The sequence below is a fragment of the Trichoderma camerunense genome, assembly GCF_050948025.1.
Source record: "Trichoderma camerunense strain CBS 138272 chromosome Unknown V8C40scaffold_2, whole genome shotgun sequence".
Lineage (NCBI taxonomy): Eukaryota > Fungi > Ascomycota > Sordariomycetes > Hypocreales > Hypocreaceae > Trichoderma > Trichoderma camerunense.
Window position 1 is genome coordinate 2016007 of NW_028145368.1, and position 21291 is coordinate 2037297.

At 51.8% G+C, this 21291-nt stretch overlaps 9 protein-coding genes across 9 annotated transcripts; 4 read left to right on the forward strand and 5 right to left on the reverse strand.

Annotated features, from left to right (window-relative positions):
* Window positions 1-1869: 1869 nt before the first annotated feature.
* Window positions 1870-4841, reverse strand: V8C40DRAFT_233443 (DUF2264 domain-containing protein). The gene is made up of 7 exons (XM_083213363.1): window positions 4226-4841; window positions 4052-4151; window positions 3823-3986; window positions 3372-3742; window positions 3246-3278; window positions 3037-3167; window positions 1870-2957 (listed from the first exon to the last, which is right to left on the reverse strand). Exons 1-7 carry the CDS (start codon window positions 4590-4592, stop codon window positions 2126-2128), a joined length of 1998 nt encoding a protein of 665 aa, XP_083078074.1. The 5' UTR covers window positions 4593-4841; the 3' UTR covers window positions 1870-2125.
* Window positions 4842-5841: 1000 nt separating this feature from the next.
* On the forward strand, window positions 5842-7220 carry V8C40DRAFT_233450 (Asx homology domain-containing protein). The gene is made up of 2 exons (XM_083213364.1): window positions 5842-6429; window positions 6539-7220. The coding sequence occupies exons 1-2, from the start codon at window positions 6109-6111 to the stop codon at window positions 7064-7066; spliced, it is 849 nt and encodes a 282-aa protein (XP_083078075.1). The 5' UTR covers window positions 5842-6108; the 3' UTR covers window positions 7067-7220.
* V8C40DRAFT_99890 (O-phospho-L-serine:2-oxoglutarate transaminase) lies at window positions 7178-8920 on the reverse strand. The gene is made up of 2 exons (XM_083223717.1): window positions 7925-8920; window positions 7178-7862 (listed from the first exon to the last, which is right to left on the reverse strand). The coding sequence occupies exons 1-2, from the start codon at window positions 8827-8829 to the stop codon at window positions 7490-7492; spliced, it is 1278 nt and encodes a 425-aa protein (XP_083078076.1). The 5' UTR covers window positions 8830-8920; the 3' UTR covers window positions 7178-7489.
* Window positions 8921-9635: 715 nt separating this feature from the next.
* On the forward strand, window positions 9636-10875 carry V8C40DRAFT_233453 (proteasome core particle subunit alpha 6). Its single transcript, XM_083213365.1, has 3 exons — window positions 9636-9788; window positions 9881-9992; window positions 10066-10875. Exons 1-3 carry the CDS (start codon window positions 9751-9753, stop codon window positions 10723-10725), a joined length of 810 nt encoding a protein of 269 aa, XP_083078077.1. The 5' UTR covers window positions 9636-9750; the 3' UTR covers window positions 10726-10875.
* V8C40DRAFT_233454 (LOG family protein) lies at window positions 10856-12328 on the reverse strand. The gene is made up of 2 exons (XM_083213366.1): window positions 11763-12328; window positions 10856-11681 (listed from the first exon to the last, which is right to left on the reverse strand). The coding sequence occupies exons 1-2, from the start codon at window positions 11941-11943 to the stop codon at window positions 11140-11142; spliced, it is 723 nt and encodes a 240-aa protein (XP_083078078.1). The 5' UTR covers window positions 11944-12328; the 3' UTR covers window positions 10856-11139.
* A 1139-nt stretch (window positions 12329-13467) lies between these two features.
* On the forward strand, window positions 13468-15853 carry V8C40DRAFT_99904 (CLPTM1L-like protein). Its single transcript, XM_083223718.1, has 3 exons — window positions 13468-13639; window positions 13699-14476; window positions 14542-15853. The coding sequence occupies exons 1-3, from the start codon at window positions 13574-13576 to the stop codon at window positions 15672-15674; spliced, it is 1977 nt and encodes a 658-aa protein (XP_083078079.1). The 5' UTR covers window positions 13468-13573; the 3' UTR covers window positions 15675-15853.
* A 1026-nt stretch (window positions 15854-16879) lies between these two features.
* On the forward strand, window positions 16880-18166 carry V8C40DRAFT_100057 (uncharacterized protein). The gene is made up of 2 exons (XM_083210656.1): window positions 16880-17264; window positions 17327-18166. Exons 1-2 carry the CDS (start codon window positions 17045-17047, stop codon window positions 18121-18123), a joined length of 1017 nt encoding a protein of 338 aa, XP_083078080.1. The 5' UTR covers window positions 16880-17044; the 3' UTR covers window positions 18124-18166.
* A 152-nt stretch (window positions 18167-18318) lies between these two features.
* V8C40DRAFT_233464 (SNAP receptor SEC22) lies at window positions 18319-19713 on the reverse strand. The gene is made up of 3 exons (XM_083213367.1): window positions 19368-19713; window positions 19267-19304; window positions 18319-19174 (listed from the first exon to the last, which is right to left on the reverse strand). Exons 1-3 carry the CDS (start codon window positions 19399-19401, stop codon window positions 18590-18592), a joined length of 657 nt encoding a protein of 218 aa, XP_083078081.1. The 5' UTR covers window positions 19402-19713; the 3' UTR covers window positions 18319-18589.
* Window positions 19714-19875: 162 nt separating this feature from the next.
* On the reverse strand, window positions 19876-21229 carry V8C40DRAFT_233465 (Elongator subunit IKI1). The gene is made up of 3 exons (XM_083213368.1): window positions 20928-21229; window positions 20700-20868; window positions 19876-20649 (listed from the first exon to the last, which is right to left on the reverse strand). Exons 1-3 carry the CDS (start codon window positions 21084-21086, stop codon window positions 19958-19960), a joined length of 1020 nt encoding a protein of 339 aa, XP_083078082.1. The 5' UTR covers window positions 21087-21229; the 3' UTR covers window positions 19876-19957.
* Between the last annotated feature and the right edge of the window lie 62 nt (window positions 21230-21291).

Here is a 21291-nt window from a genome sequence, read left to right on the forward strand (position 1 = left end):
CCAAGAGGAACATGCTCAAAGTGCAAATGCAAGCGAAAGGAGCGAGCTAGAGCGGCCCCCCAGATGCGCGGAACAATCAGACGAGTGAAACCACCGGGCTAAAATTCCCCAGACTTTGAAGCCAGCTGGCTGGGGGGAGTGGACACCTCGGAGCTCTTGGCTAACAAGCACCAGGTGGAGAGCAACGATGATCTGATGGTTGGTTCTACATCATACAGTACTGTACTTCATGGCATACGTATGTATGTGGGATGAAATACGGATTCCTGTGACAGGCGACGCTGAGATGCATGATATTAGCCGTAGAGGGTGGTTCAACTGCAAGCTGCATGGGGCTTCACAGCAGGCATGAGACGACAACATCGATCATCAGCAAATCGACCCTCTTGCACATGGACATCACAAAGAACCATTCGTCATTATTCGTGGCCTATACAGAGCTCTCTTGTTTGCAACGAACGACGTATTGTTCACAGCCTCTCCGGGGAAGCATGAGGAGACAGACTGTCACTCTTTTGGTTGGGGCGCCCTTTTGTCGGCCCTTTTTGCTTTCGCCCATGTTCCTTGTTCGGCTACCCAATGTACTGATCAACCGGTTCCAGCGATCCGCTGGTAAGAGGCGCGTCTTTTTTTCACCGTTGACAGGACGGGATGCCAGCAGATTTGCAATTTTAGCTGATAGTCTACGGAATACGGCAAGTTGCGCGACGCAACACCACCGACGTCGCAGCGTCTCTACCAACAAAAGAAGCCCTGGATTTCGTACATGGGCTACCAATCTTTAGCACATGTCCAGAGCTTTGAGGCCAGGTTTTGCCTTTCAGCTAAGGCACTGCTTCACCCGCCGTGGAGCGCCGATTATCTTAGTGCACAGACACGGGCCGGGGTTATGGCTTCGGCTCTGCATTGAGGAAAATCTCCCCTGCGGAAGAATCGACTCCCACCAATGAACGGATGTCTGGTTGCCAAGAACGATGGATTTACATCTCGTGATGACGGGCAAAGGGCATCTCTGACCCAACACGGCCACGATTACTCTACAATGCAAATTCCAGTCTCCAGCGGTGCGATGGTCTTGCAAGGCATGGGGAAGTGGCATCCCCTCCCCCGGATTCTCCCCCCAGTCTGCCAACATTGAAACGCGGGATTTCGGCAGATACTGTTAAGAATCACACAAGTCACAGCCATATTTCCCCGTTTCGTCCTCCAGCACTTAAGCATACAGGGGCCCCTTTCTTTTAACCGCTTGTGGGGCCGAGGAGGTGGGGTTCGTGGAGGCGGAACATTGAATCCATCTTTTGGGCTTCTGTTCTTTTTTTCCCTCTGCTTTGCTCCGCATCGATATGTTATAGCACTATTTGCCTTCTCCAGATCTCTCCGCATTTCTGAGTTGTGGCGCCAAGCCATCGAGATGCGCTATTGTTAGTATCAGCTGGGTTTGGGGCCCTTTGTTTCGAGGATTTTTTTGCTGCTAGCTGGCCGCCACAGCCCTCTGGACAGGAGAGTCTCGGTCACGGCATGGCGGTCCAACGAATCCTAGCTCTCAGGGCTCGTACAGACATACGAGTAGGCATGTCAGACACAGAGCATCCATCTTTAGGTGTTGCAACCATGTGCCAGCCAACCAGGCACCCTGGTCAGCTAAACGACCACTCGTGGGGAAGGTTGACGGCTGCAGTCCTTCGCCTCGAATACCTAATAGAGGCATGCCGTCAAGCGGGCTGCTCCCGGGTGGAGTCTACTTGAACTGCTGGGATTCATGGAAATTCATTCATCAATCGCTCCGTGCTCGACGGCTCCGATCTGCGCAGAAGCGTTATTACTCGCGTACGGCAGGTTACATGTACATTCATACCGTACACACGCGTACTTCACTTCACCTCTCCGTTGGTGGCTTGCGCTACAGGCTGCGGTTTGTGGGATAAGGCTGCTGGTACAAAATAGTACATGTAAGTTTATTTCTACGTCTATTTGCCATGCTCTCTTTAGGCAAAATCCCTTAGCCTCGTTGAATTGTGACCGACATCGTCTCCCCGCCACTAAAGAGTGGGAAGAACGTTGGGTCAAAGAGATGATCGCAAACACATGCGGCAAGCTCATGCGGCAAGCTCGGTCGCCTACACTGTTACATCCCGCCATCTGCTGCCATCTCCACGACTAGCCAGTTGGGGATCGTGGGAGGACTCTTCCACCCATCTAGATAGCTCTCTTTGTGGACGCCAGTGCCCGCTGGTTTGGCATAGACTGCAGAAATGTACCACACCCCTTGGCCCTGGGGGATCTTGTGCTGCAAGGTCGGTATTGTTGTCCGACTCTCCATGAGGTTTGTGTTGGGATCAGCATTCACAAGCATGGCCTGTCGTTGGCCGTGTGGTTCTAGAGCCTTGATACCAACAGCTCCTCTGTCCAGGGCCGCCGCAAAGGCACCGTTGAGCCCCGTGTCCCAGCCAGCCGGTGTGTTGGTATCATAGTTGCCAATGATCTTGGGGCTTGTTCCCTCGCCCTTTGATTCGTCGTATAGATCCAAGTATCTTCCGTTCTCGGAATTGACGTTGCGGATGGCAAAGGCACCATCTGCGGTCATGACCTCTCGACCAGCTTGGATGTGATGTACCCGCAGATGCCAGTTTGGCGTGGTTTCAACAGGGGGCACCAATAATGTCTTGATCTTGACATCGGCAAAAGGCTTCCAGACCGAAACGAGGATGGGCTGGCCGTCTCGCTCTTCAATAGCGGCATACTCGGACAGTCTCCTCGTCTTCCAATATTCGCCACCATCATCTGAAAGCCCCAGCTGCGATGCCAAGGCATATTGCTCCAAGGAGAAGAGTCCGGAGGGCACGGAGTATCCAAAGGCGCTGCTGTATGCGAACCCTCCATATTTGGCGTGGGTGGCCTTCATTGGATAACCGCATGCTTGGCCCGAAGAGAGGAGCATACAATGTCCACCAAGGTAACTTTAGCAGCGTTTAGAATTGCACGGTCAGCAGAACGTTTCTAGCCTTCCCATTGGTGGGTAAATGAGGCTGCTCTCACCTGGTAATGTGACCTGGATGCCGAATTGCCTTGATTTTGGGGATCTGGGGGCTGATTGGCTCCTCCTCGGATGTCCAGAATGGATGTTGCTCTGGAACGGCCAGGCAGATGAAAGCTAAACATGACCAATACTGATCATTGTCCCGTACAGTTAGCACGATGCTTCTCTGGATGATGCCGAGATAGGGGGTTGTATCAATGCTACTCACAGGACTTCCAGGGCTATTGTAATTCTCGGTAATCTGCAAGTGTTTCACGTGAAATAAGGGTCAGCGATCTAGCATCGGAAACAATATGGAACCTGCATGAGTAGCCATCATGATCATCGCACGTACATACATGCTCGGGTACGAAAACCCGAGAGACAGCGTCCCACTCGACGTCCAGATGTCACCCTGTGTCTGCCACCACCTGAAATTGCGGAGGACAATTCCCTTGACCATGCCCCACGTTAGGGGAGCCGGCAGCTCGACGTCTGCGTAGGCCAGGGCGCCCCAAAAGGCGACCATGGCGAAGCGGTAGACTAAACTACGGCCAAACGGGATGGCTCGGCCGAGCTCGTCATGATAGTGGACGAGGTCGAGGGCGGCGATCTCAGCGCGGTGCTTGAACTCCTTTGCACGGGACGGATCTGCCTTGGCGGCGAGCTTGGCGTAGAGGAGCTGGAGGAAGTGGATGGCGAAGCTGGAGGAATAATAATCCATTTCTGCGGAATAACAAGAGGCGTGAGTATTGCGGTGGAGAGAAGTCTAAGAGGAAAGCAAAGTGAGAGAGGAGTAGACTAACGATGGATGCCCTCAGGACCGTCGTTGGACCAGCCATCTCCTCGGTAGAAGGTATCGAGGTGCTTGATGTCGCTCTCGAGTCGTTCCTCTGAGTATTTGGCTCCGTTTTGCTTGAGTCCTAGGTTGGCGAAGACGCGGAACCAGAGCCAGTTGGTGTTGGGCATGCTACGGGACTTTGTCAGTAAGTGAAGGGCATTTACGGCATGATTTCTTGCAAGGACTGATCAGACTTTTTCTCGTTGATAGAGTTTCCAAGCCAATTCTCGACATTGACTCGCTCCTTTTCCGAAAGACCGTTCCATAACTCTGGTGCGACGGCCAGCGCGAATCCTATACAAGATGATGCGATCAGCTTCCGTCATTTTCAGTGATCAACTTCCAATATCAACAATCACATGAATTACCAAAAGGGCACATCTCAACCATGCGTTGGTCATTGTCACGAGGATATCCCCAATACTCGGGGCTTTCTGGGTCAGTGCCAGCCTTGATCCCCTGAACCCACCAGTCTGTGCCGCGATACTGGCCACCCCCGGCCAGCAGGCACGCCAGACCCCAGATAGGACGGAAGAAGCCTTCTACTTCGGACGCGGTCTGGTCGAATCTGACGGCCGTAGCTCCAGGGCACTTGACGCGGGCCTTTTCGGGTGAGAAGAAAGGCTCGAGAGGGTCAAGGAGTGTCCGGAGAAGCTCTTGGACTGAGGCGCGATCTGTAATGGGGACCTGGGCAAAGGGATGCTTGTCATTGTAGCCGAGCGTGAGAGGAGCCATTTTGAGATTGTTGAACAAGTCTGCTACTAGATTTGGGTTCCGCTCAATGTTGGATGTGGTTCAAACTGCCTTGACGCTGCGTACATGGAGGTTTGGGCAAGCTTTATTTTATTTCACGCTACAAAGGTAAGCATCATGAGCTTTCTCCGGCAGACAAAAAGGCACTAAAAAGCTAATGCTTGGGCAAAGTGGTGTGCAAGCCATGCAAGCTCTAGACTATCATTTTTTTCGGTTTTGATTGAGCCGAGCTGCCTCTGGGTGATATCAGACTGCGACTGCGGCATCGCGAGTGAGGGGCAAGATGGGGTATTGTGTGGAGAATGGACAAGAGGAAGAGGAGAAGCCAAGCGAGAGCTACAGTACAAAGTATTGTCTCTTTGGAGGGATAACTTTTGTCAATTGCTCCCGTCTCTGGTGGTTGAATAAATGGTGGGGTAATTCCAGCGGGTGTATGACGTGTTTAGTTATGTCTTCTGTCTTCTTGTCTCTCGCTATTTTGGGGTAAATTTGCATCTATTAGATGGGCTGAAAAGGCCACGGCAGGACGGCAGACGGCAGTAAAGATGTGCATGCTCAACTTCGGTACATGAGGGTCTACAAGGCAGCTAGCAGTTCCTTGAACCCTGCATGACGGTCGATCATTGTTGATGGGGCCTGGAGTTTGCCGGCTAAATTCAAAGGATAATGTCTGCGTGTATGGATGGATGTATTTTGCAGAGTCACTTTGTATCGATGTTGGAGAAACGGAATGCGGCAGATAGGACTTGATCCGAAGAAACCTAGACCTAGAACTTGATCCAGGAATGACTCGAGTGGGTGGGTGTAAAAATGGATGAGTAGGTACTTAACTAAGAGCTCGAAAAAGATGGGTTTGGAGGTATCGAGATAGGTAAGTGTATAGCACCCAATAGACACTGTTTGTTGTGAGAGACTCTGATTGTTGTACTGTTGCTTGAGTTGCGGGCTTAGGAATGTGGCAGTGATTAAAGTGAATGCGTTGTTAATGATTGCAATGAGCTTTATCGAGTACATTGCTCGCCATGTTAAACATAGATGTGAGGGTGTTGGCATGAAACTCCAGAGATGCATAGTATGCAATTAAACAAGCAGTCGGAAGATAGACTCCAAAATGAGTGCCTATAGATCATCAATATTGCCTCTTTGTTAGGAAAATAAACCTCATTGAACCTTCTAAGACTAATGCTTCGTTTCAAGCCTTCCAAGTCTGATTACAAACATGCACGCACCTATAATGTGCTACCCTAGAGCCAGATTTCGTTGTCGTGAGCTAAGAAAGAATCGCCTAGACATCTCTTAAAATGACTTAATATTAAATTCTTAAAATCAATTGCGTCCTGTTAAATAATTCAAGCAGGACCGAGTCACTCTGGATCAAATAAAACATGTACATTTAACGCCATGTTGACATCTTTAATCTCTACAAATCATCTCAACATCGCCTGGGTGACGACTCGACTTGGCAGCATCAGAACCTCATCCCAGCCCAAATCACACAATGTCGACGGCAGATTCAGCGTCGGCTGATCCCGACACAAAGGCAGAGCCCATCAAGACAGAAATCCCGTCTTCGTCACCACTCTCCTCGCTTGGATCTGAGGAGATTGAGTCGCCATTCACTCCAGTGCGACCGCGACGCAACGTCACTGCTCCCAAGCGCTTCGGAACACCATCCAACGACGACTCTAAACCAATCCCGCAACAGCCAAAGAAGAGCACTCCAGCGAAAAAGAAAGCGAAAGTGCCAAAGAAGGCTGAATGGGATGTTGAAGGTTTGCTAAAGTGCTCGGGGTCGCCTCTGGCCTCGGCCAATCTGAGAGTTTGTCCAGCCTCCCCCTTCTTGTCTAGATGCAGCTTTCCTCTATACCACTGGGGTTTCATCCTCTTGAGAAGTTGCGAGAAAAATTAACGTCTAATTGAACGAGCAGAGCATTCTATGTAACCCCATGGCATGGTCGGCTCTGGACCAAGATGACAAGGCAGAAATCCTGGCTCTCTTCCCCGACAAGGGCCACATTCTTGACGCTGGAACGGAAGACGCGCGACCCAACTTTGCGTCGCTAATGAACGACGACAGCTTCCGCTACGACTGTGCCGCTTACACGGAAAACATTGCGGAGGGCCGCCACGATCCGGAGTGGCTTGCGGAGGCGTGGAGTGCGCATGAGAGAAGGAAGGCGGGCGATTTCGACAAGTATCTGATGGATAAGCTGGAGGAGGAGTGGGGTGTTGAGATTCCCGAGGAAATGAAGATTCGGAGAGATTTGCCTGAGGCTGAGAAGAAGACCAATGGGAGTGCTGATGAGAAGACCAATGGGAGTGCTGATGAGAAGACAAATGGGAGTGCTAATGGGAAGACAAATGGGAGTGCTAATGGGGATGCACCGCGAATGAAGATCTTGTCTAGGAAGACAGAGGTGCGCGATAGCATGGAGATTGATGAACTTGCGCTCTAAAGTTCGGGGAGTGTTTATGGAGCGGATGGCTGAGCGTTTACGATACGATACCAAAGGGACACAGAATGCATAATTAAGTTAAATACCAAGTCTATGATCGAGTTGACCAGACAATTGTAACAGGAATATCATTGCTCACTGATGGTTATAGACATGTCTGTGTTTTATTGCTGAGAATCTTATAGCTCGATGCCTACTATTGACACGCCTGTGTCTCATCTGAACTTTTACAATCTCGCCAAATACTAATATCCTCATCGTCGGACATGTTGAAAATTCGACAACCATATGTCCCAGTTGATGCAAACCCATACCTCCATACCTCCATACATGCACACATACGCACAAGCATATAGTGTATGTCTTAAAAACGCCCATCACCTAATTCAGCTCATCACGGCCCAAGTCGCAAATACATGGCGCTCAAGAAGCCTTTGCAAAATCAACAAGAAACTGGGCCAGTTTCTGCGCTCCCTCCAAAGTAATCGAGTTGTAGTTTGAGGCACGGATTCCGCGTACACTACGATGTCCCTTGAGGCCGGTGAGGCCTAGAGCAGTGGATTGCTTCAAGAAGTCCTTTTCAGCAGCATCGATGTCGCCGCCCTTGGTCACCCTGAAGCAAATGTTCATTCTGGAACGCACAGACTTGTCGGGCACGACGCGGTATGCGTCGGGGTGGGAGTCTAGAGCGTTGTAGATGAGCTCGGCCTTTTGCTTGGAGAGCTTCTCTTGGCCGCTGACGTTGTCAGGAAAGTTGGCGAGAGCCCTCTTCAGGACTTGACCGGCGATGTAAACACTTGGAGGGGGAATAAGAGTTAGTATGTAGAGATGACTTGTCTTGGCAGAGAGTTGGCTTACTCGAAAATGCTGAGCGTGTTGTACAGGCTGTTGTTCTGAGCAATGGTGTCGTATTGCAAGATGATGGGGGGGATAGGGAGACCCAGCTGTCTCATCGTTTGCGCCGAGGGCTGTTTAGTGATGGGAGCAATGAGGCTCTTCTTGATGATGACGACGGTGATGCCGGCAGATCCCAGGTTCTTCTGGGCACCGAAGAAGATGACGGAGAAGTTCTTGACGTCTACCTTTCGCGAGAGGATATTTGAGGACATGTCAGCCACGACAATGGGGCCTTTGCCGTCAGGACCGGGAGCCAAAATCTTGGGGAACCCGGCAAATTCCACTCCGTCGACTGTTTCGTTGTCGCAGTAGTAAACTAAAGCAGCATTCTTGGAAAGCTTCCAGGTGCTCTCATCGGGAATGATGCCAAACTTGCCGTTGTTGCTGAGTTTGGCATCAGCGACGATGTTGACTTTGTCCTGGCCAAACAGTCTCGCCGCTTCAGCCGCCGCCTTGGCCGACCAGCTGCCGGTTACGATGTAGTCCAACTTGAGATCATTGTTGACTGCGTCGTTCAAGAGCTGCGTCTGCTCGGAGTTGTCCTGTCCGGCCTGTGAAGAGATCTCTGCCTGCTTGTTGGCGACCCATGTGCCTACCAGGTTGTACGCCGTGCTGGCGAACCCGCCCGTGCCGCCTCCCTGCATGAATAAGATCTCATAGTCATCGGGGATGTCGAGGAACGTGGCCAAATCAGCCTTGGCCTCGTTGATGATGGTGTTGGCAATCTCGGAGCGATGCGAGTGTTCAGCCAGTCCGAGCCCGGTCCCGTTAAAGTTAACCAATGCTTGGGCGGCCCTCTCCAGTGTGTCTGTGGGAAGTAGAGCCGGACCGGCACCAAAATATGTGATGTCCTCTCTGGCAGGCATTTTGGCTTTTGGATTGAGTTGTGATGAACAGAGAACGAAGTGTGAGTGAGTGAGTGGCTTATCGAGTGTAAACCTGGGTGATGTTCGGCGATATTTTATCTTGGGCGTTTTTGGTTCTTATAAGCCGACGAAAAAATGCGGCCGTGGAGTGAGTCACGAGAAGAACAAGGGCAATAACAAGTTCAATGGCACCGACAACGATGCGAGTTGTGAAGAAATTGGACTGGATCCGAGTTCAAGTGAGGTGAGTCAAGCATGAGTTTACAAAATGTGTCGGAGGCCTGGGGATGAGATAGATCTTGCATCGATGCTGCCCGACTCCGCACTGGCCGCTCTCGGAGAAAAAGCACATGTTGCGTTTTTGCTGGCGTTTTATTATGCTTTTAGCAATAAGCTGGCGTCACAGTAATTAATTCTGTCTACTAACTACTAAGGCAAGTATGATGCTACGGTGCCATACTAGGTAGTCCAAGTAAGGTAGTACTGATGAATTGGGCTTGTTTTTTGGGGTCAATTGAAGTGAGTTTCGCTATTCATAGTTGAATTGACCATAGCAACTACCTATATACTTTTACTCGATACATTGACTGCAAGCTGCAATGACAGCTGCTTTTGAGATCCAGGAACGGACTCTGATGCTGTTCGATTTCTTCTAGGTGGAGCGTACTAACATGGTCTCAAGAATTGCTGACTCACCCACCGACCACAGCTTGGTTGGCTGTGGCTGAAGAGTGTTCGCAGCGGGTGGCGTCCGAGTCTCCAGCCACAGCAAGGCGACGAAGCTTAGGTTGCCTGGATGCGTTTCCCTCATCAGCCATATCGCAGCACCAAACGGCATCTTTCCTTCGTCGCCGCGCCGTTACAAAACAAAACTCGCTTCTTTCTCCCCTCCGAAACTTTCCCCGACCGCAGTGAATCACCATGTTCAGGAACAACTACGATAACGATTCCGTCACCTTGTATGTGCTCTGCCCGACTGGCTGGAGCCCCTCCAGCTGCCGTCGCCTCGTAGCTCCAAGCTCGCCATAGCTGACATGACAATCGTCTCTAGCTCGCCGCAAGGCCGCATCTTCCAGATCGAATATGCGGGCGAGGCCGTGAAGCAGGGATCAGTGGTGGTCGGAATTGCCAGCAAAACACACGTCGGCCTGTTTGCCGTCAAGGCAAGTTTGCATCTACCCCTCAGCATCTACACCAGAAACCAAGGCTGACCCTGGCCCGCGTGGCAACAAACAGCGAAACGCAGAGGAACTGTCGTCATACCAGAAGAAACTTTTCGAGATTGACGAACACACCGCCATTGCCATCGCCGGCCTCACATCAGATGCCCGTGTCCTGTCCAACTTCATGAAGCAACAGTCCCTGGGCCACCGCCTCACCTACGGCCGCCCGATCCCCATACACACACTGGTCGGCATGATTGGCGAAAAGGCACAGATCAACACCCAGGTCTACGGCAAGAGGCCGTACGGCATTGGGCTGCTGGTAGCTGGCGTCGACGAGAACGGCCCCCACCTGTTCGAGTTCCAGCCATCGGGTATGACGGAGGAGATGGTTGCGTTTGCTATTGGCGCACGAAGCCAGATGGCCCGGACATATCTGGAGCGGAACATTGAGTCGTTTGCCGACTGCTCAAAGGAAGAACTGGTCAAGCACGGCTTGAGAGCGCTCAAGGAGAGCTTGGTACAGGACAAGGAGCTGACGGTCGAGAATACATCAGTGGGATTGGTGGGCCTGAAAGAGGGCCCCAACGGCCGATCAAGCATCGAGCCCTTTAAACTATACGACGGCTTTGAGGTCAAGTCGTGGATCGAGAGTGCCAGCGAGAGCCAAGGAGGCGAGGGAGAGGGAGAGGGAGATGCCGCCGCGGGCGAGGGAATGGAGGTTGACAGCTAGACGACGAGGAGGCACTGATGAACTAGAGGGGCTGCGGGAGAAGAGTTTAGATCATGTATCACTAGAGGCTGCTTGAGACAGCACAAATGGTCAAACTTGGCACGAATGAAGGAATAATAACAAAAAGAAAGAAAGATACCTAATCATGATATTACTCCCGTTCCATGACGTAATTGTAAACCTGTCTATGGATATATAACATTTATATCGTTTTGCTGAAAACCAAACCATTCTATACCATACATCAAATACCCCACATGCAGTGATGATTTTTTCCTGAAAGCTGTCCAAAGAAGCAACAAAATAAACAAATAATAATTAAGCAAATGCAGGGCTTGCTTGTTTGCAGTCCTGAACCGTCCAAGCATTCCCGTTGCACGGTTTATCCTCTATATCCCTAACCTAACCCAAAATCTATTGTGTTCCCCATTCCAGCTTAAAAGTACCCTCGGAACCCTGGTAGTTCATCAGACCCAGGATGGCGTCCTCGGCGGTGGTTGCGGTGACGAGGATGTCCTTGTTGGGCAGCTTGACGAAGCCCTGCTCGACGGCCTTGTCGACCCACTGGATGATGCCGTCCCAGTAGCCGTTGATGTTGAGCATGCAGATGCCGCGCTTGTGGATGCCAAGCTGGTTCCAGGTGACGACCTCGAAGAGCTCCTCGACGGTGCCGTAGCCGCCGCTGAGGGCGATGAAGCCGCTGCCGGGCCCGCCGTTGAAGACCTCCTCGGCCATGAGCTTCTTGCGCGTGTGCATGTCCTTGACGACGGTGGTGCGGCCGTAGGTGGACTCGGTGGGCACGTATTGGTTGTTGGTGTTGATGGTCTGGTAGGTGTCGTTGCGCTCGTACTTGACGAGGGCCTCGGGGATGATGCCGTGGATGGCGTCGGGGCCCTTGAGTTCGCACAGGGTCTTTGCGACTTCGCCCATGAGGCCGACGGTGCCGCCTCCGTAGACTGGATGTTTGAAAAAAGAGATGTTAGCAGGGGTGTGTCTCGTTGTATGGTCTTTTGGGAGGAGGGTGTTCTGTAACCCACCAAGGTCAATATCGTTCTCGGCCATTACCCTGGCGAGCTCTCGAGCGGTTTCGACATGTTCAGGATCGTTTCCTGCGCTTGAGCCGCAGAATACGCAGATCTTGGTGCGAGGAGTGCCGTTGGCGTTGGCGGTGCCGTTGGAGGCGCCGTTCTGGCCGGTAACGGTGCTATCAGCAGTCATGGTGGGGGATCTGTAGATTTGTCGTTTCTGCGTGGCGGGGTCGAATTCGAGGCGCGAAAAGTTGCGACAAAGCAGGAGAAGAAGTAGTAGAAGAAAGAGGAATGACGTCCCGATTTATAAAAATGATTTATATATGTCTCTCCAAAGTCTTGAGCAGACGGGGGATTGGGCAGATGCCTAAGGAGTGGTGGGTATGGCTTTGGGCGTTAAGAGCCAGACGGTCGAGTAAAGAGCGAGGCTAAGATGCTTCAATCCTGTTGGTTGCAAGAGGCAGCGAACCAGAGTTCAATCTTCGTCGAAAAGAAAAGAGAGAGAAGTTCGAAAACAAACGGTGGCGAACCCGGGGCTAGATATAACTTCTGCGAGTGACAACTGCGAATTACGCCAAAAGTTGAACGTTCCAGATCTGACGGCGCAAACGCTGCCACTAACTAGTTCGAAGCGCCCCCCCGGCAGCCATCGGCCACCGCCGGCCCCCATAATCGATGGAGGGGACTAGGACTAGCGGTTTGGATATCCGATATTCCCAAACTTCGAGGCGTGGGAGTCATGCAGTTGCCGGGGACCAATGCGAATGTGGTAATTTTGAAAATTGCCAAATTGGCTCGCCGCAGGCCGAGATCGCCCAATTGGCGTTTGTTTCGGGCGGTGGGACAGGCCTCTGACAGTCTCCCCTTGGGAACTTTGGTTTTGGTATTTTCGTGGCTCACCTTTGTACGACAGCAATTGAGGACTTCATTTGCTGGGTTTCGCAGAGAGCTGGACAAAAGTGGTCAGCAGGACAGGGCCGGTGAGAAACAGCAGATTCTGGGGCGAGGGGAATGGGAAGGGAGAGTGGGTTTGTGGTTCAGTTGGACGCCGTTGGTTTTTTTTGTCTTGCTATTTTGCATTTGAGTCTCGATATCCGCATACCGCCACTACGATTACAACCTACTCATGCATCACTGACCTGATTGCCATGTACATGTATTCTAATCCTGCTCCATTTAAGACAACTAGATACTATCTGCGGTCTGGGCAACACTGAAACAATGCCGCATTCGCATGTCCGATTCTCGCTAATCACCGGAGACCTTTGCTCAGGGCTTCTAGATGCAAAGATGCGTCACCTGGCCGTTTTGCTTGGTGACGGCCAAGCGGATCAGGGGCAGCGTGTCACTGCAAAACACGGCTCAGAGTTAGTCGTCAATCGGCCTTCAGTATAATCCCGCCTTGACTCGCTCCAGCCATGAGGCTCTTTTTAATCTTGTCTTCTTTTTCTGCTGTTGCCCGCCATATTCCAGAGCTCTCTCTCGTGCCACGGAGCCTGCCGCTGATTCGCCGACCCGGGTGGATGGGGCCCACGGCGCCGATTTACTCCGGCCCCCGCCGCCTGCCGCTGCTCAAGTATCTTTTTGCGCTGCGAAGTGTGCGATAGGTACACAGGTTCGACCTAGGCCCAAGATGGAACGGTACTCTCAAGGCTGCGTGCTTGCGAAAGGCCACATGCATCTTGCACAATTTTGAAGCTTTCGCAACGACGCTCGCCTTTCTGCTTCCAGGGCGACCAGCTGCTCTCCGGACTCACTACCACAAGGCGAAAAGGCCTCTGACGGGTCTGTGTCCCACGCGACGCACGACAGTCTGCGCAATGCCCGAAACAGCGGCGCAACGGCCTGCGGGCCAGGCGGCACGGCGCCAGCAAGACCAAGGCAGTGTAAGTCAAGATTGCCGGCCATTCTGTGTCTTGAATGCGGGCTGACGAGTTATGTGCAGGGCATCAGCATGAACAAAATCATCATGGGTGTCGTCTTCTACCTCGGCGTCAACGTCTTCCTCAGCTTCTACATGGCCAAGGACCAGACCGGCGTGGCCACCACCAATCCCGAGACCGGCGAATCCATCATCGTCCCCGGCAACTTGGGGACCATCCCGCCGTACCAGCTTCGGCCGCGACACCTCGATGAGGGCGCTACTTACAGGCACATCCCCAAGACCATTGCCCCAATCTGGCCACAGGACAGTCACCTGGACATCGTCGTCGCCATCTCGCCCTCGTTTAACCCGATCCCTCTGGCCAATGTTCAACCCGAGTATATCGTGCTGGACGAGAAGAGGTTTCACATGAACAACAAGACGGACAAGCGGTCAGTCGATACTACCTTTACCGTGCCGGAAGCCGTGCAGAACAATGGTACGCTTTGGGGTCACTTCTACATTGGCCTTGCTGGTAGCGTTCTGGATCCTTATCTGCCCAGCTATGACCCCGGCCGAGCATACCATGTTGTCCATCCTCTTACCCAGTATCTGCCCAAGAAAAAGGTAGTCAAGACAAGAAATCTGCTCGAGGACCTTCCTTCTCCCGTAGAGGAGCCAGAAGAAGTAGACACGTCGGGTCCCATCATTTCAAACTACTACCACCAGAATGCCAGTTTCTCCCTGGTGCCTGGCCTGGGAGTCAAGGACTTGGACACTATTCACCCTGCCCTTAAGACGTTCCTCCGCCTTGAGGCAACCGGTGCCCGCGATGGCACGGGCCAAAACGGCTGGTACTGTAAGTCATGCCGTCATGGTACGTTTGTAATGCAAATTGACGAGCTAACCCATCATTTCTCTTAGATCCAACTCTCTTTGTCAACACGTTCTGGCAGTTGAAGACCCACATGACGCTCCTTAATGACACAGTCAAGGAGCTGCCGCTTCACATCGACCTCAACAACATGCCCGGCTGGCAATTCTACGCCATGGCCGCTGTCGAGCAAAACTCAAAGGAGAACGCTCGCCAGGCTGCCCTCGGCAACCCAATTCCTGGCGGCGGCGACGGATCGGAGATCGAAATGATCAAGGAAATCTTTATCGACACCAACCCCATCCTGCTCGGCATCACCGCTTTTGCCAGCATTGCTCACATGATTTTGGAGACGCTTGCCTTTGGATCCGACATTGCCCACTACCGCAAGAAGAAGGACAACGTTGGCATTTCGGTCCGCTCCATCTTAGCCAATGTGTTTATGCAGACAGTCATCTTCCTGTATCTGCTAGACAACTCGCAAAATACGAGCTGGATGATTCTCGGCACCCAGGTTGTCGGCATCGTCATTGAATTCTGGAAAATCACCACCGTCGTCAACGTTCGTTTCCAAGAAACGGCTCCAGGCTCGCTTTTGCCGTACTGGTTCGTCTTCGAAGACAAGCACAAGCTTACCGAGACCGAGGAGAAGACCAAGGAGTATGATGAAATCGCTTTCAAGTACATGTACATCCTGGCAGTGCCTCTGTTGATTGCCTACGGCATCTACTCTCTATTCTACGATACTCACAAGTCGTGGTACTCATTTGTCATCACCACTCTTGTCGGATCTGTCTACACCTACGGCTTCCTTATGATGGTTCCCTCCCTGTATATCAACTACCGACTCAAGAGCGTGGCGCACATGCCCGCCAAGGCCATGATGTACAAGTTCCTCAACACCTTTATTGACGACCTGTTCGCCTTCACCATCAAGATGCCCATCCTGCATCGACTGGCGACGTTCCGAGATGACGTCATCTTCTTCATCTACCTGTACCAGCGATGGGCCTACAGAATCGACCATACCCGTGTCAACGAGTTTGGCCAGGGGGGTGACGATGAGGAACCTGTTGATAAGAAGGATGAGAAGGACAAGGCTGCCATTAAGGATGCGGCTGAGGAGCAGAGCGAGGCTAAGACCACCGGCGCTGATGCCGGAAAGGCGACTAAGAGAAAGTAAGCCATGCTCTAATGCTACCTACCTGTATGCTGTATCGATTACATGTAGTTTGGGATTTGGGATCATAGCAAGTAAATAGACTACGCGAGCTAATTGATAATCATGTAAAACAAAGAGATATAAATAGCATAGCTCCTCTCCGCAATAAAGAACCCTGATCGCCAGGTACGAGCACTAACAAAGCAAGCGCCGAGCCGTCAAAAGTAACTTCGCGATGAGGCCTCACGCCTGGAACGCCCTCATGTGTTAGTGGCCCCCTTGGTTATTGTTTCAGGATGGATTACAAAGAGGTGGGAGGGGTGAAAAGCTTCAGGTTGGCCGGTCGTTGTTCTCGCTAAGCCGGGCTGACACACCAGGCTAAGAACCACTGGGCTCCCGTGATGAATCCCTCAGCCCTATGGACAGCAAACGGCAGGATTTCGTTGGACCACGAGCCCCTAATTTCGTCTTTTGGTGGTGGGTGGTGTCATTAGATGTGCATAAGTGCAATGTAGGACATTTCGATGCCGAAGCGAAAAGACAAAGAAAAAAAAGGGACCATGAGCGGGCTGCACATGGGGGAGGCGTCACAGCGAGTTCAACCCCTGTAATCATGGCGTCTTCCCAAGTAGCCGGCGCCCCTTCCAGCGCATTTCCCCCCCACCGACGGCCTCCAACCAGAGGCCGCGATAGCGCATCAAGCCACATAGCGGGCAGCATTTGGATCTCTCTCTAAAGCGCTCAGGTTGGCCATCTCCAACTCCAACTCCATCCGTCATCTTCCATTCGCCTTTGTCTTCCTTCGTCACTCTCGTTGCTCATCTTGCCTCCCTTTTTCTTCTTCTTCCGTGTTCTGCTTCCCTTGGCAGCGTTTGCGTCGTTCGTCCTGATTCGTTATCCCTATCTTATCCCTTTCTGCCACAGCCTCCAGCGGCCCACCGTTTTGCAGCACAGCCTCGCCTTTCTCTTTGCTTGTGTCTAACCGTCTGGGGTTCACGACCGAATGCCGGCCACAGCCACAACGTTCTGCTGAAGATTCCCACGGCGGCCCGTATATCCATAACCTTACTTTGATAGTAATAAACGGCTTCTTCGACCCAAGCGCGCTACGTCATTTGGAGAGCTTCACCCAACCCGTGGAGCTTCCCCCCATGCGACGCGCCCGTCGACGGGTGCTCTTCGAGGCCCCTTGACGAGTGCCGTTGATCCATCTTGGCTGATCCATCCATCCATTCGCTCTCTCAATACATAAGCAGTGTCACCCCGTGATTGTGCGTCGTCCTCTGGCTATCAGATATCACCACGCCCCTAGCCCACCTGCTCAAGTTGCAAGGCGGGGTTCGCATGCCAAGAGATACTCATCATCCTTCGACTCCCTCCTCACCAGAGCAATGGGCGTCCTCGATTCGGTTGGGACACTGCTGGCAGAAATTGCGAATCTCATTGCCGACAGCCAGCGCATCCTGAGCCTCTCCGATAAACGGCATTGGGGGCAGGACGAGCGTGAGCAGGAGCGTGCGCTAGACTCGGTGCTGGACGAGGCCAGGAAGGACTTTCAAGAGCTCGGGCCGCTGGTCAACGGGCGCTCGCAATATGAGCATGACCGCAGACGTGAGAGAGCCTCGATGGGACAGAATGTCTACTCAGTTACTAACATGATTTGTTACCGTTAGATGATTCAATGGAGGAGTTGCGGACGATTCGGGCCAAGTTCCAGGCATTGACGGATAAGCTAAAAGACTGGAGTCGATCCGGCGGTCCTATCGATCCGACCTGGGTGCGCGAGACATATTCACTGAAACGGGAGCTACATCGAGCTCAATGTCGGGCGGCAATGCGAGTATTCACATCAGCGCGGGAAGCTTCACAGCGGTGTCTGGGTGCATTCATTGTGCAGCGGAAGCAGCGGGCACCTACTCGTGACGCCAAGGCCGGAATCAAGCCCGACGAAAACACATATCGGAGATATTTTGCGGATGAACTTTTGGCATGCAAGAACGTGGGAGCCTTTCAGCGGTTTGGAGATCAGGATATTGCATTTGTCTGTGACTTTTGCGACGGTCATTTGGTTTGGGAGGACATAGAGCGTATGCCGACGGTGCGGTCATCTACTCAGGCTGTGCCACCCGGCTCATCAGACAAACCGGTGTCATTGTTGGCGAACGACTCGAATTGGCAAGCATTGGCCTTGTCCAATTGTGGTCAACATCAGAAGCAGATCATCTTCGCCCCGGTGGCCATTGCGAACCACATTATACCGACACATGGAGACTGGGAGGCCAAGCTACTATGTCCACTCTGCGAGGCGATTGGAGAGCAGCCGCAGGACGAAGACGACGACGAGGAGCCGTATCGTCCGGATGAAGAGTTTGACGACGTAAAGTCCTTACAGGAGCACCTCGAGTGGCAGCATGGATCAAGCACGTTACCGACTACAACGACAGCCGACAATAATTGCTGTGTCATGTGAGCCATGGGAAGTTTCAAGCCCTTTTTTATGCGAACAGAAAGGAGAAGACGGAAATGAGAGAGGCAATACCACGTCTTTGATGGGGCTCAGCGAAGCATCTGAATTCGGAGTTTGTGGCGAACAAGGTTATGGCGTGGTTTTCTTTTTTCTTTTTTTTTTTTAATAACGACAGCTGAACAAAGTCTGAAGAGCAGCGTTGCCTCAGATGCAGAAACAAGTTCAAGGGAGGATAAGAAAAGTTTCGGAACACTTGTGGTGCATAGAAGCATTAAGTCACATAACTGTATATAGAATATAATGGATATCCATCAACGCCACGCTCCGCTCTTTGTGCATTGACAACTCGATGTTTCCCTCCCACCACCCCTTTGTTTGCCCATAGTTCCTTTCCTACCCCCTGTGTTTTCCTTTTCCTTCCTCTCCCTCCACCCTCTCTCTCCTGACAACCAATTCGGTTACGTCCCTTCTAAAAGAAGCGCCAGTAGATGAAAATCAGGATGAAGAAGCCCAGGCCGGCAAAGGGGCCATACTGCTTGAGCATAAGCTCCCAGTTGATGCGCACAGCAGCCCGGCGATACTTTTTGCTATCATCCCTCAGACGACTGCTAATCTCGCCCATGCGCTCAAGATTATCACCACGGTAAAGCAAGTCCTCAATGTTCTTGGTCATGATCTTCGTAACGTCGCGCAGCTCGTCATTAAGCTTATCGAGGTTCTGCGCAGCGCGAGCGTCGGCGTAAGTAGTGCGCGTCTTTGCGATGAAGTTGTCAAACTCCATGAAGGCGTAGGGCCGGAGGGCCGGGTTGTGGATGGCCTGCGGGGTGTATGTGGTTGTGAACTCGCGGGAGAGATCGGCGAGGTAGGTGAAGGCGAGCTTGCGCGGGTAGGAGCGCTCGCAGATGCAGAGGAAGACGACGTCGGAGTCGATGAGGTAGTGGATTGTGAAGAGGGTGGAGGACTCGATGCTGGCTTGGGACTCGGAGTTGCGGGTGAGTTTTCGTTGGATTTGGCGGAGCTGCTGCTTGACTTCGTTGAGGGCGGCGGCGTCGGACTGGAGAGGGGGGTGTTAGCTGGTTTGTTGATTGGGGGAGTGTGATTGGGAGAGGGAGGAGAGTGTGGGAGAGGGATTTGGGGAGGACAAACCTGGGACTCGTCATCGACGGAAGCGCAAAGCATGAGGCCTGTGATGGTGGGTTAGTTGACTGATATTTGGTGGTTTTGGGTCTTGGATGCGGTTGACATACCATCCAGCCTTGAAATCTGTGTTGAGCGAATCATTTTGATGTGATTATTATGTGTACACGTATACGTTGAAAGAAGAAAAAGAAGAAGCAAAGTCTCGCAACTCTTTTCGCGGACAAGGTAATTCGTATGGGCACTGCCGAGGAACTACGTGTCAAGTAGAACGCACACAACCCTCAGAGGGGGGAATTGGCCACCAAATAGCCACGCGGACGACTTGACACTTTAGCCGAAAAGATGAGATGCCTAATGGCAGAGAATATCGAATTGGTGATTGAGCCTCGAGAGGGAAGTGCGAGCTCGAGTCCGACGTCTTATATCAAAGAGTATGTTTGCGTTGTCGATAAGTGTCGATTCTGTCTGGGCGTGGAAGTTGTTGGGTGTGGCTGACGCTATGCAATTCGAGTGGCGCAACCTTTCATGTGCGCCTCAGTTACTCTGGTAGAGCGTATATCAATGTAATTCAATGTGGCCGTGCATCATGGACATCTCATATATGATGGAGCCGTATTTTTATTTTATTTTATTTTTTATTCTTGCTGATAGATGATATATATTTCTTTATTATCCTTTTTTTTTCCCCAAGTTACTTTTATATCTCGTCTTCTTCATCGTCAAAATCATCCTCTCTGCCCATCTCGTACAGAATTCTGCCTCCCTCGCCCGCTCCAATGTCCGTCTGCGCATCAAAGTACGGCAGCACAATCCCCTCTCTATCCTTTCGCTGCTTCTCCGTAAGTCCCAAGTTAAAGGTGCTCTCGGGCTGTTCGTCTCCATCTCCTTGTTCGGCTTCAGGCTTCTTAAACATGGGATGGTCTGTGAGCAGGCAAAGCTTGCCCACCCTAGATTTTGCCGCCGCAGAACTGGGCATGAGGATGAACTTTTCATCAACAGCCCGTCCACTTCTCCTTCGTAGTTCCATGCTAATGACGACGCCTACCTGGTCCTCAGATTTACCCTTTTCTGCGAGGCCAATGAGAATGCCCTCGCGGTGTTCTTTGAGGCCCCACTCTGGCTCTACGACGCTTCTGTTGCGAGCCTTTTGACGTTCAGTTTCTTGCCGCAGGTTTGAGAGCGTCAATACAGCTGTGGCTAGGTGGCATAGCAGCGTAAATGGGTGAGGTTCATATTCGTTGAATGATTTCGGTAGAATGACTGGTACATCGGTGTGATATACACCCACGATGGACACTACCGGGGTGATGATGCTTGATAGGAAGACGGCCAAGGACTGAGTGGCTGCCGAAGAAAGAGAATTCAATGAGTCAATGAAGACGACGGCTCCTACATTGTCTTAGTTATGCATCTTTCATAGAGTATTCGTGGTCACTCACTTTGCGCAGTTTTATCTTTGAGAGCTGATGGTTGGAATGAGGGATACTGTGCCAAAAGTTCTCGGGCCACGGTATTTGAATCTTTCCCGGTAGCTTTGATGAGGACATCTGCGTCTCGTGGCTTGCGGAGTGTGGAGAAGGACAAGAAGATGATTTTTGTCTTTGCCAGCTGGTCATGGAGGTCAGTCATCTACTGCATGTATAATGTACAGAGTATTGCAATAATACCTTTGCTCTGGTCATGAGCTCTGAGATGACGGGGCGGGCGGGCTGTTCAAGGTTGTCGAGGAGGAGTGTGAGAGGGCTGGCAACATCTCGAAAATTCAGAAGCCTCTGAAGCAGAAGCAAACTGTGAGAGCGGCCATGGGAGTTTGCCGTGGGAGCCATGGCCTATGAATGTTTGGTCGTCAGCCAAAGGATAGCCTATAAAGGTATCTGGCTATATGTAAAATTCGTCGGCTGGCTGCGGTATCCAAGTTGCCTATATGAATGAGGCTTGAAATGTGAATGAAGATCAATGTTCATTTGACATATCAACGTCTGGATCCGCTAGGACGCTTTGACTTAGTGCAGAGTTGATGCCTGAGAGACC

Coding starts and splice junctions, on each gene's coding strand:
- V8C40DRAFT_99890 (XM_083223717.1), bottom strand. CDS start 8,829: ATGCCTGCCAGAGAGGACATCACATATTTTGGTGCCGGTCCGGCTCTA. Junction 7,863..7,924: donor AACACGCTCAGCATTTTCGA/GTAAGCCAACTC, acceptor TCCCCCTCCAAG/TGTTTACATCGCCGGTCAAG.
- V8C40DRAFT_99904 (XM_083223718.1), top strand. CDS start 13,574: ATGCCCGAAACAGCGGCGCAACGGCCTGCGGGCCAGGCGGCACGGCGC. Junction 13,640..13,698: donor GCCAGCAAGACCAAGGCAGT/GTAAGTCAAGAT, acceptor AGTTATGTGCAG/GGCATCAGCATGAACAAAAT. Junction 14,477..14,541: donor GGGCCAAAACGGCTGGTACT/GTAAGTCATGCC, acceptor CATTTCTCTTAG/ATCCAACTCTCTTTGTCAAC.
- V8C40DRAFT_233464 (XM_083213367.1), bottom strand. CDS start 19,401: ATGATTCGCTCAACACAGATTTCAAGGCTGGATG. Junction 19,305..19,367: donor ACAGATTTCAAGGCTGGATG/GTATGTCAACCG, acceptor CCACCATCACAG/GCCTCATGCTTTGCGCTTCC. Junction 19,175..19,266: donor CCGTCGATGACGAGTCCCAG/GTTTGTCCTCCC, acceptor CCCCCTCTCCAG/TCCGACGCCGCCGCCCTCAA.
- V8C40DRAFT_233443 (XM_083213363.1), bottom strand. CDS start 4,592: ATGGCTCCTCTCACGCTCGGCTACAATGACAAGCATCCCTTTGCCCAG. Junction 3,743..3,822: donor CGGTCCTGAGGGCATCCATC/GTTAGTCTACTC, acceptor GTTATTCCGCAG/AAATGGATTATTATTCCTCC. Junction 3,168..3,245: donor ACAATAGCCCTGGAAGTCCT/GTGAGTAGCATT, acceptor GACAATGATCAG/TATTGGTCATGTTTAGCTTT.
- V8C40DRAFT_100057 (XM_083210656.1), top strand. CDS start 17,045: ATGGGCGTCCTCGATTCGGTTGGGACACTGCTGGCAGAAATTGCGAAT. Junction 17,265..17,326: donor ATATGAGCATGACCGCAGAC/GTGAGAGAGCCT, acceptor TGTTACCGTTAG/ATGATTCAATGGAGGAGTTG.
- V8C40DRAFT_233454 (XM_083213366.1), bottom strand. CDS start 11,943: ATGACTGCTGATAGCACCGTTACCGGCCAGAACGGCGCCTCCAACGGC. Junction 11,682..11,762: donor CGAGAACGATATTGACCTTG/GTGGGTTACAGA, acceptor TCAAACATCCAG/TCTACGGAGGCGGCACCGTC.
- V8C40DRAFT_233465 (XM_083213368.1), bottom strand. CDS start 21,086: ATGGCTCCCACGGCAAACTCCCATGGCCGCTCTCACAGTTTGCTTCTG. Junction 20,869..20,927: donor AGCTCATGACCAGAGCAAAG/GTATTATTGCAA, acceptor CTCCATGACCAG/CTGGCAAAGACAAAAATCAT. Junction 20,650..20,699: donor CAAAGATAAAACTGCGCAAA/GTGAGTGACCAC, acceptor AAGACAATGTAG/GAGCCGTCGTCTTCATTGAC.
- V8C40DRAFT_233453 (XM_083213365.1), top strand. CDS start 9,751: ATGTTCAGGAACAACTACGATAACGATTCCGTCACCTT. Junction 9,789..9,880: donor GATAACGATTCCGTCACCTT/GTATGTGCTCTG, acceptor AATCGTCTCTAG/CTCGCCGCAAGGCCGCATCT. Junction 9,993..10,065: donor TCGGCCTGTTTGCCGTCAAG/GCAAGTTTGCAT, acceptor GGCAACAAACAG/CGAAACGCAGAGGAACTGTC.
- V8C40DRAFT_233450 (XM_083213364.1), top strand. CDS start 6,109: ATGTCGACGGCAGATTCAGCGTCGGCTGATCCCGACACAAAGGCAGAG. Junction 6,430..6,538: donor TGGCCTCGGCCAATCTGAGA/GTTTGTCCAGCC, acceptor TTGAACGAGCAG/AGCATTCTATGTAACCCCAT.